This window comes from Pempheris klunzingeri, chromosome 13, assembly GCF_042242105.1.
Source record: "Pempheris klunzingeri isolate RE-2024b chromosome 13, fPemKlu1.hap1, whole genome shotgun sequence".
In the NCBI taxonomy this organism is placed as follows: Eukaryota; Metazoa; Chordata; class Actinopteri; order Acropomatiformes; family Pempheridae; genus Pempheris; species Pempheris klunzingeri.
In genome coordinates, this window is record NC_092024.1 from 16,879,823 (window position 1) to 16,897,413 (window position 17,591).

Sequence of the window (17,591 nt, forward strand, 5' to 3'; positions counted from 1 at the left end):
ATTATACATCAGCACAATAGAAATACAGAAATGATCAACGTTGTGACGGCTTTACTTACAGGACAGAAAGATAGAGAGAAGTTCGACTGCATTTTATACAACAGTATTTCAAAGTACAGGGGAGGAAACGCCTGTTCCTGCACTCTCTCTACCTCTTCGTAGCAATAAGAACAAATCTGCCCGTTATTTTTTTTTTTTTTCCTCTTAACTTTCCCAAAACATTTCTCCCGCCCCATTTTTAAATAGATTTTAAAAAAATCCTTCATAGTAAAGTCTGTACTCTGGTCCCTGGTGTGTTGGAGTGAGAGACGGTGTCCTGTGTGCCCTGCTTTTTCCTTTCAGTTGTGTGAAAAGGGTAGAAGCTGAAATGCAGTGTGTCAGAGGCAGATACAGAATGGACACGATCTATTATGAAAAACTCACCTCTTTCGCTCTGTTCTTGCAAATTCCCTGTCAAAAAAATGGTGAAAAAGATGCCTGTTTTGTGGCATTTTGGCCACCTCGCTGAAAAATTCCCAAGAACAGATGCAGAGGAAGGAGGCTTCTGGACAGGAATCATGTTTAGTTTTAAGATTTTTTTTTTTTTTTTTTTCTCTTTTTCAAGGAAATGTGTGTGACAGTGAGTTAGCTAAAGGTGTTCGAACACACTTGAGAATTTTCCTCCCTCATCCTCTCAGACCCCCTGACGCTACAGCTCTGATGCACAGTAAAGCCCATGTTTGTCTGTGATGAGAAGAAATAGCATAATAGTCTATAGCAGCTCCAGTTTCTGTTTCTCATCATTCATATCATTTCTGAGTAAAAGACACACCATTTCTGAACAATTAAACACAGTTGCCTGAATCAGCACATTTCTGATCAACTGTTGTTGTGATTTGAAAATATCAAAACATGTCAATGATATCAAAATGCATTTTACAGTATTTACAAAAAAATTAAAATCAAAACGATGGAGAGTTGTACAAAAAATTAGAGAGGGATGGTGTGTGACTGTGTGTCGATGCTGGCCTGTTGGAAAAGTGAGAAAAAGGGAAAAGGACGGAGGTCTTTTTCTTCAAGATGAGCAAAGGGAGGGAGGCCACTCGTTAGTCGACAGAGCAACGCCTCGTCGCTTCCTGACCTGCTTTGCTCCGACACGAAAACGATCAGCAGAGATCCAGAGGCTCCTTCACCAGAAGCGACCGTAACGAGGTGTGCGTGACAACAAAATGTTTGCAAGCTAAACTGACCGGTGCGTAAAAGCAAATTTCCATAAAGCACAGACATACATCACAGTGTGTTGAGGACTCATCAGCAAACAAAAATCAAAGAGTTCAGCAGAGGTGACGACGGGGACGACGTACGAGTTGGAGTGAACAGTAACCAGAGAGGGCAGCATTAATGGAAGCGGTGAGAGTGGGGCCAAAATGGTGGACACTTTTGAAAACTTCAGCACCTTTAGGGCTTATATAGAGGGGTCTAATGATGTCAGACGGAGAGCAGGCGACACTGCTGACTGGATCAGCATATTTACACAGTTGCTACTAGTTCTGCAGTTAACAAAAAAAGAAAGAAAAAAAAAAGGGATAACACTTTTAAAAAGTAACAATGATTCATAAGACAAATTAAAGTACATAAATAAATAGAGCTGTGCATTTCACTGCATTGAAGCTACTAAAACAGGAGCCGCTTCTTCTTCTTGGATTATTGAACAAGGAGTTAAAAGTTTAGATGGTTGCTAAAACTCTGAGGAACAGAGAAAAAGGCCAATCAGTACCGTGATGAATAAAATCTCACCTGCAGGGGGCAGTGTGCTCACATGGAGCCACATGTTACACAGCCAATAATTTCTGATTTGTGTGCACATATGCTGTCTTCATCATAAAAATGTGCCCTAAGAAACAACAGAAATTAGAACCTAATCTTAAAATGATCTTAACAATATCATTAATAACAATAATACAATAATAAAAATAGCAATGATACAATACATACACAAAAAAATGGAAAAAAAAAAAAAAAGTTCACTGATCATCACAACACCTCTGTTAAAAATGTACACAGAGAGAACAACGTGGGGGGCAAAAGGGTTGTTTCATCCGACCCTCAACTGAATCCGTCGGGAGGAGCGACAACAAAAAAAATGACGATATAAATGTTTAAAAAGTCCAAAGTTGTGGTTGAGAAGCTTCCAGGCAGCAGCTAAAAGACCCAACACTCAGGGGAGGGCTGTGTTATCCAGTCTCCTCTCTCCCTCCTTCTCTCTGTTTGTCCTCCTTCCCCCGCTCATTGTCTAGAACCTGACAGGAAGCCAGGGAGGCCGGGGCCGGAGTCAGAGAGGAGGCTCTTCCTGTTGCTCTGTGACTGCTTCCTGTTCAGACCGACGGCCATCTTGCATGCTCCAGGAGGGCCCGTCTTAATTAGAGTCCCAGCATGCTCAAGGGCCGTCCCAGAGGGCTGTGTGGCCAGAGTTTCCCAGTGAGAGGAGGAAAGGGGGGCGGGGTAGCGGATCCAATGTGGGGGAGACGGAGGGTTTGTGTGAAGAGGGCAGGTGGTCCAATCCGAGGTGAAGTAGGGATTGAATCAAAGGCGGGGGGGAAAAAAATCAGGTGCAGGGGTACAAAAATAGGGGGAAAAAATAAACAAAAATACAAAAAAAGGAAAAAATAAAATCACACACTCATCGTCATGTTGGGTGAATACTGAAAAGAGAGAGAGGGAAAGGGGAGGAGGGCACAGATGAGTGGATATGTCACTGACAACTTTGAAACATCAGAGCGCCCGCCAAGCGCTACTACACCTGACTCAAGTAACCAATACTGCAGTCAGTCAGTCATATTTCTGATGAGCTGGGCTGGATATTGAAACTCAAAGCTTTTTTTTTGTACAGACTCATCAGAAACTATGAAAAAAGTAACAAAAGTTGGCAGTGAGATTTATAGCATTGTTTGCTTATTTTTTAACCAGATATTTATATTTAAGTCTGACAATTCTGACAGTTTTAAACTGTTTTAATTTGGTATAGCTGTTTGTATTTAGTTAACATTAAAAGCTTGACTTCATTTCCAAATATACAGAATTTACCTTTAAATAAGAAAATATCACTTTGGTGTTGGTATTAAAACTCACTGATATTGGCTGTTAACTGCTATAATTCTGAAACATTTCCCTGCTGCTGATGGCTGAATCGGATGTTAAGGCTCCACTATAAACCCAGCCTGTGCACCCAGAGGCTCTGCAGGCTGAAGGTTAAGAGACGCCACAATTCTACAGCGCAAGGAACGGCACCCACGTCCACCACTAGTAAAAACTTGACTAACAATATCTCTTTAATTTTGCTTATATTTGTGCTCGGATATAACAAAGAAAGGAAACAAACTAAGCTTCTGTATCTATCAACCGACCACTGACACAGAGGGTCAACAATGGATTTCTAAGTGATTAGTAAGCGGCTACAATGCAAGCAGAACATGCGTTAATCTTGTGGCCCTGTTTTTATTATCTTTATAGTGTTGTGTCCCAAGTAATAGAGTGTAGAGACTTTTAAACCTAGGTCTTCACAGGTTCTTATAACAGAGGCCCGATTCGGAAATCGAGTTGAATCGTGTCAAAATTATATTCCATCTATTTGGGTATGTAGGGTCCTTTTTGTGTTGCCAGTGTGTGTCATACCTGAGTGGATCTGAGAGGACTGGCAATCCGCTTTGATCATGTGGTGTGTCATCTTAACAGTAATAAAATGTGTTTTTTTGTCGCATGACAGAGAGCGTGAGCTGCAAGGTGCAGGAAAACCGGCACTTTTTATTGCTGCTCTTTTTGACTGTTAATTGCTGGTGCATCAGTTAGCAGTCTTCTTATTCACGGGTCTACGCTGATGGGGACTATTTGTCCTTGGATCAGATCTTTGTTAAATTATGAATTAGTGAGGAATCGAGTACAACATTTTGCACCTGTGAAGACCTCTGCTTTTACTGCTTTTAACTAATGCATTACAATCATCCCTTTAATTACTGAAAGACAAAGTAAGGCCTGCAAAAAGGTGTCAATTGAAAAGTAACACAGATAACTCTCTGCCCCAAATATGAAGTGTCACATTAACCAATACAGCTAAAAAAAACGTATAATAATAAAAATAGGGCACAAGATGCAAACTTCACCTGCACATTTTTAAAAGTCTAAAATCAATATTGAAAAACCAGGCAAATTCTCTGCTTGCATTCTTCCACCACTTTATGTCAGGACATCAGGGTAACTGTTAAGGGTTGTGAGATGTCATCCACTCGCTCTACTTACACTTTCGCTTTGGAATGGGTTCAAGAAGTTGCCGCCCATTTCGCCGTCATCTCTCGGCGTTCCAGGAGGGTTGTTCATGCCCCCCATGTTATTAGGGGAGCTCTGTAGGAAGAGAGAACAAAAAAAAAATGACGAGGCTGCTTTTAGTAAACAGCAAGTAGAGATTCTAAATAAATATTTTCATTTACAAGGACACCCACCAAACGAGAGAACTTTATTGAAAATCTGATTTTTTTTTTTACTTTTACTTACCTTTGGCAACCCATCCATATCCCCAGACCCTGAGGAGGTGAAGACGAGAGAAACAGTTGAGTTGTTTTTTTTAGATAAACTCAATCCAAAATAAAGCACTGTTTCAGTTAAATCAATCAGTGGTTTAGTTAGTGGCTGTGTCTAAGCCCACCTAGTGATCCGTTCATGTGGTGTGGCTCCATGGCTCCCATTGCTCCCATTGGCCCGTCAGGCCCAGGTCCCATGGGGAACTGCCAAAAAAGATGTACAGCAAGCTTTATAAATGAAACATAATTTTTCTGTGTTTGACCTCTTTGAAACAACTGTGGTCCTTTCAGCTCGGGGTGAACTAAAGATTATTTAATTTATTCTTCCTGGTTCATTTCTAGTCGATTCTTATTGAGCTCAGTGTGGCAGCATAATGTTTCTCTAATGCTGAATTGTGCCGCTGCCCAGTGATGTGGTTATAAACCCTGTTTGAGCTGGATTAATTTTTGTGGGCAAGGTTGTGTAATTTTAATCATTACAACAACATCCATAAATTTAACCTGAAATCATTCTGCAGTAACTGAACCTGTTACAGGCATGGAAAGTTAAAACCTTTAAAATAACATTACAGGGTGAGCAAGCGACTCACATTGGGTCTGTTGCCTCCCGGTCCAATGGGATTCATCATTGTGTAGATGTTTTCACTGGAGTTAGTTGAATCTAAGGAAAAAACTAAGCCGTTAATCACACAGTATTGGACAAAGGTTTTAATCAAACAATAACTTAAATACTGAAAACATGAAAAATGAGAACATTCAAACTAATAGTGCTAGGTCAGTGAAGGGACACATTCATGCTTGTTTAGTGAGGAAAGATGGGAGAGACATCTATTTCTGACACAAGTGTTAGTGCAGGGGACATAGGTGACGCACCACCTGGGCTGGGCATGATGGGAGTTCCAGGTGGACCTCCTCCGCCTGGAGGACCCTGGGGAACAAACGATGACAAGGCGCTCATCAGAACATGAATAAATTAACATCAATACAATAACAACCTGTATCCCGGAGAGCTGCTGTGGTTTTGATAGATTTTTACTCACCACATAGTTTCCTGGAGATGAGGAGGAGTAGGCTATCTGCAGGGGGGAAGGAGGAAACAGAAAATCAGATCTGAGGGTCAGAGGATTCAGAATGTGAATCTATACAGGTTGGACAAAATAAGAGGCTCACTTTACAATCCAATAAAATCCTTAAAAAGTTTAGAAATAGTCAGACTACAGCAAGGAGGTGTAGTTTTTTAGGCCCTAGTTTGTACTGCTAAGTGAATATCCCTTTAAACGTCTTTCAGGGAAACTGTCATGAAGAAGAGGATCGGTGGACACAAGTAGCCCTCGATGAAACGGTCTGATGGACACTTATCTTGTATAACAACACTACAAACTACAATTTCCAAAATGCCAAAAGAGCAACATCAACACCTCTCCAAGCTGCTAACCCAAAACTGAACATCATGAGCATAACGTTTGCATTTTGCTGGGCTGTTGTACAGGATTGCATGGCACTGGAGACTTGTTTCCTGTTTCTTTGCCCACCACTGATGTGTGGTCATGTGTTAAGGTCAAGGGTTTCTGACTCACAGAGTTCGCATTAGGTCCTGGCCAAGGCCCTCTTCCTCCGGGACCCCTGTGGTACAAAAAAAAAAAATTATGAAAAGAATAAAGAGAGAACCTGACAAACAGGGAAAGATGAAAATAGTGCGAAGAGAAGACACAGATTATATTAATTATATTTCACTCTGTGTATAAGATGTTTTAACTTACATGTTCATTCCTGGCATGGGCCCGCCCATGGAGTTGGGAGGAGGCCTCATACCGCCATAATTCTGTAATAAACAATGTTAAAATCACTGTGAGAACATTTAACAAGAAATTTTAACTGATTTTCAACAATAGTCTTGTTTTTCTGGCAATTGTAATTCTCGAACCATCCTGGATTTGTCCTTTTTGTGCCAAATCTGTGTCTCAGTTTGCGCTGCATTTTTGCATGTGTCACACATCCATCGCTGGACTGAGAGCAGCTGTGACATCGAAAACAAACAAACAAGCCTGGACTGTTCTGGTTAGGGTACTGAAGAAACAACCTTTCAAGAAAAGATGCCCTATTTTAGCCTGTAATTGCAACCACATCTACTTAGAGAGCAATTTATACTTCATAATGGAACACTTTGATATGTCCTTAACAGAACATTGTCATACAGATACAACTCACACTAATAGTAATAAACCTGCTTATAAAGCCTTGAAGTGATTAATCTTTCCATTAGAGCGCAAAATATTGGTCGATTGACAGAAGATTATTCTGCAACTACTAAGTAGCCTAAATCAAACCATGATTACAGTTTCAAACAGAAATGCAAAACCAAATCTGGTAGATGCTTAAATGTGAGGATTTGCTCTTCAGCTCTGTTTTATATCACTGTAAATTGAATATCTTTGGGTTTTAAACTGTTGGTCGAACAAAACAAGACATTTAGAGGCATCACCTTGAGCTCAGGGAAACTGAGGCCAAACTAATCGAGAAAATAACCAGCAGATCAATCAATAATGAAAATGATCGTTACCTGCAGCTCTACTTCACAAGATTCTAATTGGCATTCAATAATAAATGGGTGTGTGTGTGTGTGTGGGTCTTTGTGCTTTCTGGTTCGTCATACCTGTGGGCCCATGGCCATTCCTCGAGGAGGGTTCATTCTCATCGGTCCGCCCATGTTGGGATGTCCTGCAAGAACAGACCCACAGAGTCACACACTGACTGCGGTGCCTTACACACACCACACTGGTGCTCGTGTAAATCCACATATGGCTCGTCTCTTTAAATCAGGAATTAAGACGTGCCACAGACAATGCTTTATCCTAATCCCATTAGTTGTAACCCTCTGGCCCATGAGGCTGTAATCAGCTACAATCACCACAGACCGGTCCTGAGCCAGACACAGCCACAAGTATTCAATCTACTCGGGGAGAAAGAAACAACCACTGAAGCTGAATTTGTACAAAAATCTAAACGGATAAACAAAAATGTATTGGGTGGAGTTTAATCCTGAAATATCTTCATTCATTGACTGAGTAAATGCATCAAAACTATTAAAAACAGAATATTCCTTACAAAGTAATGTGTGGAACAAAAATGCCAAAAATGTGTAGGTTCATGCTTCTCCAGTATGAGGATTTGCAGCTTTTTCTCTCTCTTATCATTATAAACTGAAACCCTTGGGGCTTTAAGAATATTTTGTTCAAATAAACAAAACTTTGGAGGGCGTTTCTGGGTTTCTGCAGGTTCCACCAAGTTACATTTTGGACATTTTTAATACCACATAAACTGCAATAGAATACCTGTTTCACAGTCAGCTTAAGTATGAAAAATATTTGAAAATTAAAAAAAAAAAGTATGAATGATAAGGCCTCAAGTTATTTGCAAGTTAATTCGTCTAATGATAATTACATCACATTATTGTGAGTGCTTCCCACCTATATACACGACAATAAATCATTAATATCATTAATTAACCATCAGTAAGCAGCAAAAAAGGACGAATGGATTATCCAATTAAGAAGAAAAACTAAGTGTATTTTTGGTTAGTAAGTACATTTTCAAGTAATGCAACTACCAACAGCAATTTAAACATAATGCCTTCTCTTATATCACCTCATACACTGAAAAAGTAGTTAAGTTGAAAAATTGCTTAATTAATGTTTAATGAAGATTAGCATCAGTTATTTATTACAGACACATCATCTACTGTACAAAATGAACATATTTCATCATAAATTTCATCACCTCTAAATTTCAGCTACAGGAGCTGCCTCTTACCTTGCGGTCTTGTCGGGTCTAAACTGTTTGGCAGCAGAGGCTGAGATCCAGGGATTCCTCCCGGAGGCTGAGATGGGACCAGACATGGAAACGGATTAAAATACCGACTCAGCCGTGGCAAAACAGACACTTAAAAACCATAAGAAAAAAAAAAGTGCACAAGAAAGGCAAAGTACCTGATTTGGCATTCGGAGTGCGGGGCGCGGTCCACCTGGATACCGTGGTGACATGAATGGCTGCGGAGAAAAATGGAGGAAAAAGGAGAAAAACGGCATTTTCATTATTGATAAATCCAAGAGCCCTCAAACAGCGGAAGCACCGAGGACACACAGATGGACACAGTGTGGCTGGAGAATGGAGGATGGCACTGAAAGATTGTAAATTCATTAACACATCTGCGTGGAAACATGAAAAACATTCTTCAGCGAGAGTCTGTGTTTAATGAATTTTAACAATGCCTGCTTACACACACTCAAAACATCGGTGTGTGTGTGTGTGTGTGTGTGTGTATGTGTGTGTGTGTGTGTGTAGAGACAGCGCTCACACAGCTCCCTGCACACCCTGCCTGCTCTCACTGTGGTGTAAGCTGATTCGGCCTGTGGTCTGCTTGGCGTAGTTAGAGACACCTCAGGCCAACAACACCGTCCAAAACCTTAGAGGAAGCATGTCCACACTCTCTCGCACACAAGACGGAAACCAGAAACCACAAGAATGAAGAGCCGGACTGCCGCAGTTAATGGGCAAAGGCTAACTTTACCTCCACAGTGTCATCTGTAGCTACTGTTCTGGAGAAGTGTTGAAACACACGCCGACTGAGAATGAAAGTTTTTTCTAAGGCTGCACTTTGAATAAAGTCTTTTCTAGTTGGCTGCTTGATTAACTCAAAACTCTAAATGTCCTATATGTGCATATAGCGTTTGTACATCCAGTATATGTACCCATGCGTTTTGTACATATATGTGACCTATCCATAGTGCCTGTTCCCTGTTTTATTTATAAAGTGCAAGAACAAGTAAGCAGAGGAGAGTGTGCTGTGCGCATTTGTGTGTGTTAAGAGTGGAGGAGCAGATAAGTGTGCAACCCCCCACAAGCTGCTCCGGGGGTGGGGCAAGGAGTAAATTATTCATTCCACACAGGGACAGATGATTCTGGGCCTCGACGAGGAGCAAAGGCCCTGCTGCCTCTGGATGCTTGGCTTTCATAAAGGAGCTGGCAACTGGAGGGGCTGACATCTACGAGGAGTTACCCAGAACAAAACTAGTGCGAACGGGGCTCGGGGGTGGGAGGAGAAGAAGTAAAGAGTGTGCGAGGCGTGAATGGAAAGAAAAAGAGCTTGTGTGTGGGTGAGGGGGAGGGTGAAGAAGGGGGGCAAAGGGGGGTTAATAGGGAATGACAGAAAGAGGGGTGTTTGAGAGAAAGTCTTTGCGTCTTACCTGGCCATGGGGTCCCATCATGGGGTTGCTGGGGTTGTGTGGGGGGGGCTGTGCGTGGGGGGACTGCTGAGAGCCAGGTGGTCCCTTTAAGAAAGAAGAGCGATATCAGAGAGGAGAGGGGCCAAAAGGGGGGTTGACACCTGGAGGAATTATCCGATCAAAATCATCAGAAAGAGGAGGATGTGAGGGGGGCGGTCAGCTGGGAGTCTTTGGGGTTGGGGAGGCAAAAGAGCAGCAAGAGGATAGATCAGGCTGAACATTTTTGGGCTACTTCTTTAAAATCTGGTTAGATAATGTACCTCTTAACAAAACACAGATTTAAAAGCCAAAGCCCAAACAGTCTGAATTTACCTTTGAGGCCAAACAAGCCAACAGAAATCTGTATTACACATAATTATTTTGCTGGATGGCCTTAACATGTGTGGCTACACTGACAGAGATGATCCCTTAGATCTCTCAGGTCAGACGACGACATGTAGTTTTCCTCTCAGCCACATGGGGGCAGTGTTGCCAAAGGCTCACTACAACAGGACAGGCGGCAGCAGCAGCAGCAGGATGGGCACTAGTGGCAACTTTAAACCACAGAGATGATACACACAAAAACAAGTTTAAAATGGGAGTTTTTCCTGCTTATTGTGAGTCCGCGCCAGTATGACAAAGTATCACTGACCACAACAAACGCGACCCCTGAGCTGCTCCGATGCACCGCTGTGTTATTGCTGGCATTTCACCCCAGGACAAGAGGTTAACGACCCCTAATAAATAACTCATTATGCAACAGTCTCTTTTTTCATGTATCCTTCAGAGGCGTCGGGGCATGAATTGTTTCTGTGAGTTTGGGGGTGTACTTACCTCCAGTTAGCCATTATAAACTTGCATCTAGTTCTGAAGGTCAGCTACATTGAGATTTGTCTTAAAAGGCTTCAATAAACCTTTGTTGTGCCATTACAGAAATACATACCAATGCACAAAAGAATCAAACTCCAAGTATCGACCATGTATCGTAATATTCAAAAACCCAATCACATATAAGCCCTACAATATGAGATGGCTGGATATTGGACGTCCGTTGAATTATCTGGTGTAAGCTAATGATTATTTTTATTACTAAGTAATCGTCTGACTATTTTCTAGATCAATGGTTTGGTCTATAAAACATGAGGAAAAATAAAAAACATCCATCAAAACTCCGTACAGCCCAAAGGTGATGTCATGAAATGTTTGTTGTTTTGTCCGTGTTTTGTTTCTCTCCCAATACCAATTCAGATAGCTGAGCTCAGGGCATCTGCTCCTGCAGTGTACTGATCTGATTTCAGTGCTCACTTTTCCCCTTATTTAAAAAGTTATGTACCAGACTGTGAGAAACTCATTTGATTGTTTTTATTGAAGATAATGTGATGCCAAGGATTGCTGTGCTAAAAATAGTCAGCTTAATGAATCCAACTGCTAAAAGAAATACTGAACTTATGATGACAGAATAGACCATTTATTGGTTAATAAAAAGGCCAAATATTCCATGGTTCATACATATATAAAAATACATTTTGAATGTGGTCAAACAAAACGAGACATGTGAAGACATCACCTTGGGCTGAGGGAATCTGTCATGGGGATTTTTTTTCTGAAATTTTATAGACAAAATGATCAAATGACAGATTAATCGATAATGTGCATGACTGTTGCAGCTGCAGAAAAGTAGTTCTAGACAGTTCTTGATTGGTACCGTTGTATTTCGACAAATTTCTTCTACAGCTGCTTGTGTTTCAAATATATTTGACCATTTGGCCTGTTAAATGAAAATCAAACTTTTGCATAACAACATGCTTGTATATCTCAGAGTAAAGTATTGAGTAAATGTTATTGTTTAGGTATCAGGTCTGAAACTCAGTATCAGATATCAAATGATCCCTGGCCCTCACTATGAGCATGAACCATATTTGCAGCAAACAACCAAAGCTTTCCATTACAATAAGGTCCCTTGAACATAACATACACAAATACACGCACACACGCACACAAACCCTCGCCCAATCGCACTCCCCCACCAATGTTATAAATAGCACTTCCATGCGTCTCTCCTCAACCCCTCTCCCCCCACCCTTCCCCTTGCTTATTCACAGTCGTACTCTCACTAATCCCCCCCCTCACCACCACCACCACCTCCACCCCCCTCTCAGCACACTGCCTCGTTCTCAGCAAGCAAACAATGGAGTGGTTGGTAGCCACAGAAACAAACACTGGGTCGCAATCTTGGTGGCACTGATCTTTCACATTTCCCTCTCTTCTTCCTCTCCCTCCTCTTCATCTCACTACATCCTTTCCTCTCTCAATCGTGTCACTCGCTTTTTCTCTCTCTTACTCTTCTCCACTACCTTATCGTGCCTCCTGCCAAATGCCAATGCTGTCCATCACACCACTGCTTCACGGAGGGTGTGTGTGTGTGTGTGTGTGTGTGTGTGTGTGTGTATCTGTGTGTGTTTGTGCCTCATTCTCTTCACTCTTCAGACAGCCATCTCCCACACTAAAACCATTCCCTTCACAGAGCTGGGACAGGTCAGAGACAGAGACCGAGATGGAGATGCAGATGTAGGAGTGGAGAGAGAATGGATACGGGCTGGCTGAATCACAAATCGGCCAAACAGCAGCCAACCGAGAGCGAGCCACTGATGAATGAGTGGTGTGAGCATTAGAGGCTCTGGTGGGTGTAAATATCGAGTGTGGAATAAACGGTATTTGGAAAAATGTGGCAAAAAAACAAGTGGGAGAGTTGTGGTGTCATCTGATCTGATAAATACTAATACTGAAATCTTTAATGACCTAATATCGGTCAATAATATTGCCTTACTGATACCAGTTTTTCATCTTTTCTTTTTTAAATGTAAGAGCTGTTTTTATTGTCTTATATTTTATACATCTTCTTTTAAACTCCCTTAAAACATGACTGAATGTAAGAATATTCTTTATTTTGATAAGGTGCTTGAGGGGAATTCAAAGAATATGTATTGCCTAGATTTAGATTAGTTATTGCTGAATACTCGAGGATGGGTGAATGGTAGAGAGACAGATATGGTACAAAAAAAGAGTTTTTAGGGGTGATGGAGGAACAGGACAGCGACAGAGGGTAAAGACATACCTGGAAGAAGCCTGGGGGCATGGGACCACCTGGCATGGCGTCATTCGGGGGCATGTTGCCCATTACTGGGCTGGGGGCTGCTGCTGCACTCTGAAACAGACAAACACAATGATTAAATGTGGTATTAAATGTGTGCGTCTCCAACTCCTCTACAGTAATGCACTGGCCTCCAAATTACTATAGGGGGCAGTGTCTGCCCCTGCAATTGCAGCAAACTCCTGCCCCCCCCCCATTTGAACTTTAATGGTTAATTCAGAAACTTTAAGATCTTCCCTCATCTGTGGTCGAGGAGAAGCACAGGAGGCATCTCATCTCTGTCTGTGAACCAAGATAGAAGTGAGGAGAAAAGTTTCAAGGAGAAATACCACCAAAATATTACTCCTATACTCTAGAAGAATCAGGTCTCTGAGAGAAACATGAAGTTTCATTGATTCAAAGTTGTTGAGAGAGCACACTGCAGCAGTCCTGTGATCTATGCCATCATACACACTACCGTGCGCGGAGGAGTAGTGCTTTACTGACCAATATGAGCTGTCACTTTCAAGTCAAAACTTATTAATCTACAAAAAGGTATGCAAGGCTTTCATATGCTTACACTTTTATTTATTATGGTTTATCTCATAAGACAAACACTTCTGCAGTCTGATTATTTGGTTATCTATCAAACGCAGAGGAATAACCTCTCAGATGTCATGTTGCCACAGAACTCGCATATCATTTTCTTGTATGCAAATCAATATAACAATGGCAGCTTGTGTGGACTGTGGCAGGATAATGTTAAACAGAATCTTTGGATGTTCCTACACACTGGAGTTTGGCAGTTTAAAAAGGTACAGTTGAGTACATCCAATATAATCAAAAATCTAAAAATTATACCTTTACGAAGTTCTGCACAGTATTAGAGGTGTACAACTACTTCTATGGTCATTTTGGAGGCTGTAGGTGATGTGTTGAAAAACAATAAAAGGCATTTCAAAGAAACAGGCAACTCCAGTGTTTTATTAAAAAAAGTGCCATGCGTCTTATGAAATGTCCATATCATATCAAAAATATGTTTACTAATGGTCCATTTGTTACCATCAGGGATATCACGGTTTGGGAGTTAATAATGTTTAAGTTATTTTAATTAGGTGATTTGGAGTATCCATTCTTTTTATGTACAAATGTTGAGCTTAGTTTTAACACTTTTTTCTACTGCTTCTTTCTTTTGTCATTCTTTGTTTACACCTTTAAAAAGGTATGTTGTTAATGTTATTTGTACAAAAATACTCACTCTCACTTACTCTCCTCATTTTCTGACTCAAATTCTGTCCATAAAATATATCTATGCAATTTTTATAACTGGCATGATAACATTTAAACATTTTATATTTTCATGTGTGATTTTTTTCATTATTTTAACTGTAAATAATCAAAAGAATTCAAACTACTTAAAAATATAATAACACGTCATCCGCAAATAAGTTGAGTTTGTAGTGTTTCTTACCTATTAAGGGGTACTTAGATTAATTGTTTCGAGCCAATGCTTCTTTCCTTCACATCAACATTACAACATAGCAGTAATAATAGTTGTTTACTAGTAGTTCTAGTAGACAAACCAAAAAGTTTTATTTTAGGACATGAAAACTACCCTGCCCGTCTTTCAGAAAGTTTTTTTTTTCCCATTCTATTAAAAAATACACCAAACAAGTGATAGATCCTCTCTCTAGCTGATCACTTCAAATCAATATCAGGAGTTGAATTCTTCCAGTTAGACCTTCATCAAAAATTTAAGCTCATCGAGTTTATAGTTTTGAATCAGGGCCTTCAGTATTTGGATCAAGTGGCTCTTCAAAAATGAATCTGAGCAGAATTTTGAAGGCTACAACTGTTGCTTCAATGTGCCAGATACATACTTAATCAACACTTAAGTAACTATGAGTATTGGATTGGATTCAGTATTGACAGATATCCAATGTTAAAAAGGACTTGTATGGGGATCTTCTTAATCGGGACATCCTTAGTTTGAAATCTGGAGAGCAAAAAACAATTGTAACACTTGATGAAAACCTGATGAGAAATACTCTGTAGTACTAATTGTATTACCACATCTAACAACAATACTACAGTTTCCAATCGCCTTTATGTCTGTCAAACAATATGGAAAAATAAAAGTAGAATCTAGGATAGACGGGAGGGGGTGAATGATTCAGCCCAGGAGTTAAATATGATATAACTGTATTCTTGTCAACACACATAGATGGAGACGCGTGTTCAGAGTGCTTACATAAGCACGCCCGAACAAACACACATGCACGCACGCAAGCGCATGAACGCGCAGACACACACAGACACACAAAGAGTTGCATCACAGGCTCAAAGTGCAGCCCTTCAGTACAGAGAGGCAGACAGGAGGGAACCGCAGGCTACAGGACGAGAACAGGGAGGGGGTTTAAGACCCAGGGGAGGGAGTCGCCCTCACAAACACACACACACACACACACACACACACACACACACGTCTACTGTTCTACCAGCACACATACCTAACAAACACACTACATCCATGTGACACATACTGCATGCTTGGATAACAAAGCATCCTACCAGTTACACACATGTACACAACCACACTTGCTGCCCTTCTTTTCCTGATTAAATGAAAGCAACACACATAAGTGATGAAAAAAAGGGAAAATTACACACATACACACACACACACACACACCTCCCCCCATCTTTATGCTAATTCTGCTAGTGAACATGAGCAGGCCACTGAGTCCCTGGGGAAGAAGCAGGGTCGGCTGCCTCTTTCTCTCCTCCTCCATCCTCCCTCCCTCTCATCCATCTCCCTCACTTCTCTTCTTCTGCACACTTTTCTCTCCATCTTTCTCCTCTTTGTGACCCCCCTCAGTTATTTTCCCAGCACTGGTGCACACACAAACACACCTTCCCTGTGCCCCAACCCCATCACAACCTCTCCTCCCCTCAGCCCCCCCAGTAGGGTGTCAGCAGCTTGCAGAAGCTGTTGCTATGGAGACAGGTCCTATCTGCACTCTGTCCCCCTGGCATCCCCCGCTCCAGGAGCAGAGAGAGAGAGAGAGAATAAGAAGACACAAGAGTGAGATAGAGGAGTGAGTTAGCGAAACAAGAGTGAGGCAGAGGAGGAAAAAAGATGATGGGGGGAGGACTAAAGAGAAAATGGTGCAAGGAGAGAGATTACTGTTCACAATCAATCACTTGGACATATTGTTATACTCCATTAATAATCTACTATCTACTTGTGCTTTCTACAATCTGCTGATTGAAATTGAATGCAAACTGGAAGCATGTAGAGAGCGCAGTTGCCACCAGCAAAAGGTAGATTTAGTATGCAGTCGGTCTTTATTAAAACCAACTGGCCTGGGGAAATACAAAAAGATCCAACAGTGCTTTTTAGTTTTTATAGTGGCGCCCACAATAGTGTCTATACCTACGTTTCCATTTAAACTTGACGCTCAGAAGTGGCAGATTGTCAGGAAACCCTGTGCCAAGACTGTCTCCTTGAATCAGAATAACTCGATTCACAGAGAAAGTAAATCTACAGTTTGTCTTATTGAAATTGTTGCAGGTAAACAATGACTGTTAAGGCAGACAGAACACACAGGTATGGGGACAGCAAGAGCTTATCTTTATGCAACGAAACGAGTTCAAGAAGACAGTACAACCCACAGCAGACTTTAGTGCTGCACTAATTAGATGATATAATGAACATATTTTTGTGGTTGAATTATTCATTTTTAGGCAAAATGTATGGAAAAGAAAGTCTGTAAATGAATGAGCGTGTGAAGGAAGCGCCGGGTGGCAGCACGACTTGAAAGGGCTTTAATGCCTGACATGCAGCAGGAAGGAGAAGAATCAGTTTCTTTCATTGAAGCTGGCTGAAAGTTCAACAAAACCCATGGGACACAATTTCAAATATTTACAGTGTTTAAACTGTGAACTATATTTTAATGGCCTTCCTTGCAGCACTAAACAAACACTGTGTCAAAGCATCCCAGAGACATATCTTTGCAAAATTAGCATTAGGTAAGTTTCTGTGTTACCTGGATATCAATAATACGGAATCTGGACTACAGACCTGAACTATAGTTCATCGTTGTGGCAGTGGAGTTTGAGAAGATGGAGAACTTTAGCATTTTTACAGCAAAATATAACATTGTCAGGTTCTTCCATTATTTATGACTTTAGATATGTTGTCTGCATTAATTCTACAGTTTATCTACTTTGTCACTCTAACTTGTGCACTAAATGTATTTGTTATATGGGATAATGAACAGAATATCTTTGTGCAGGCATCACTTTGGGCTGGGAACATGCGATGGGCATTTTTGTTTTTGTTGTTATAGACTAAATGATTAATCAAGAAAAAAAAATTGTGGGGTTAATTGATGAAAATAATTATTAGCTGTATTCCTTAAATCAAGTATTTATTGCTTAATAAAGCAGTTGAATGTGATAATGACTTGCTGGTATGGAACTATTCTGACTGGGTAATTTTACTGAAGTTACTTCCTGCAGGAAGAGAAGTAGGTTCAGATCTTGCTTCAGGCAAAAAAAAAAAAAAAAAAAAGATGCAGACATGAAACATCCAACAACCTTCCATTCCTATTGTAAACATTCCCTCATCTTCACTTGAGACAATCC

General features: G+C 40.9%; 1 protein-coding gene across 2 annotated transcripts in view; it reads right to left on the bottom strand.

Moving 5' to 3' along the window:
- Positions 1 to 2,366: 2,366 nt before the first annotated feature.
- The window catches only part of LOC139211605 (single-stranded DNA-binding protein 3), a 32,907-nt gene continuing 17,682 nt past the window's right edge, over positions 2,367 to 17,591 (bottom strand). The window contains exons 5-18 of one of the 2 annotated variants that reach the window (XM_070841870.1): positions 12,927 to 13,016; positions 9,794 to 9,877; positions 8,537 to 8,596; positions 8,361 to 8,427; positions 7,204 to 7,268; positions 6,311 to 6,372; positions 6,128 to 6,173; positions 5,591 to 5,626; positions 5,427 to 5,478; positions 5,141 to 5,211; positions 4,676 to 4,754; positions 4,525 to 4,553; positions 4,273 to 4,374; positions 2,367 to 2,681 (exon numbers count right to left, since the gene is read on the bottom strand). In XM_070841870.1, the coding sequence (XP_070697971.1) occupies positions 2,652 to 2,681; positions 4,273 to 4,374; positions 4,525 to 4,553; positions 4,676 to 4,754; positions 5,141 to 5,211; positions 5,427 to 5,478; positions 5,591 to 5,626; positions 6,128 to 6,173; positions 6,311 to 6,372; positions 7,204 to 7,268; positions 8,361 to 8,427; positions 8,537 to 8,596; positions 9,794 to 9,877; positions 12,927 to 13,016 (873 nt within the window). In that variant the 3' untranslated portion in view covers positions 2,367 to 2,651. Of the gene's footprint in view, positions 2,682 to 4,272; positions 4,375 to 4,524; positions 4,554 to 4,675; positions 4,755 to 5,140; positions 5,212 to 5,423; positions 5,479 to 5,590; positions 5,627 to 6,127; positions 6,174 to 6,310; positions 6,373 to 7,203; positions 7,269 to 8,360; positions 8,428 to 8,536; positions 8,597 to 9,793; positions 9,878 to 12,926; positions 13,017 to 17,591 lie in introns of both variants that reach the window. The other variant, XM_070841869.1, reaches the window with a different exon arrangement.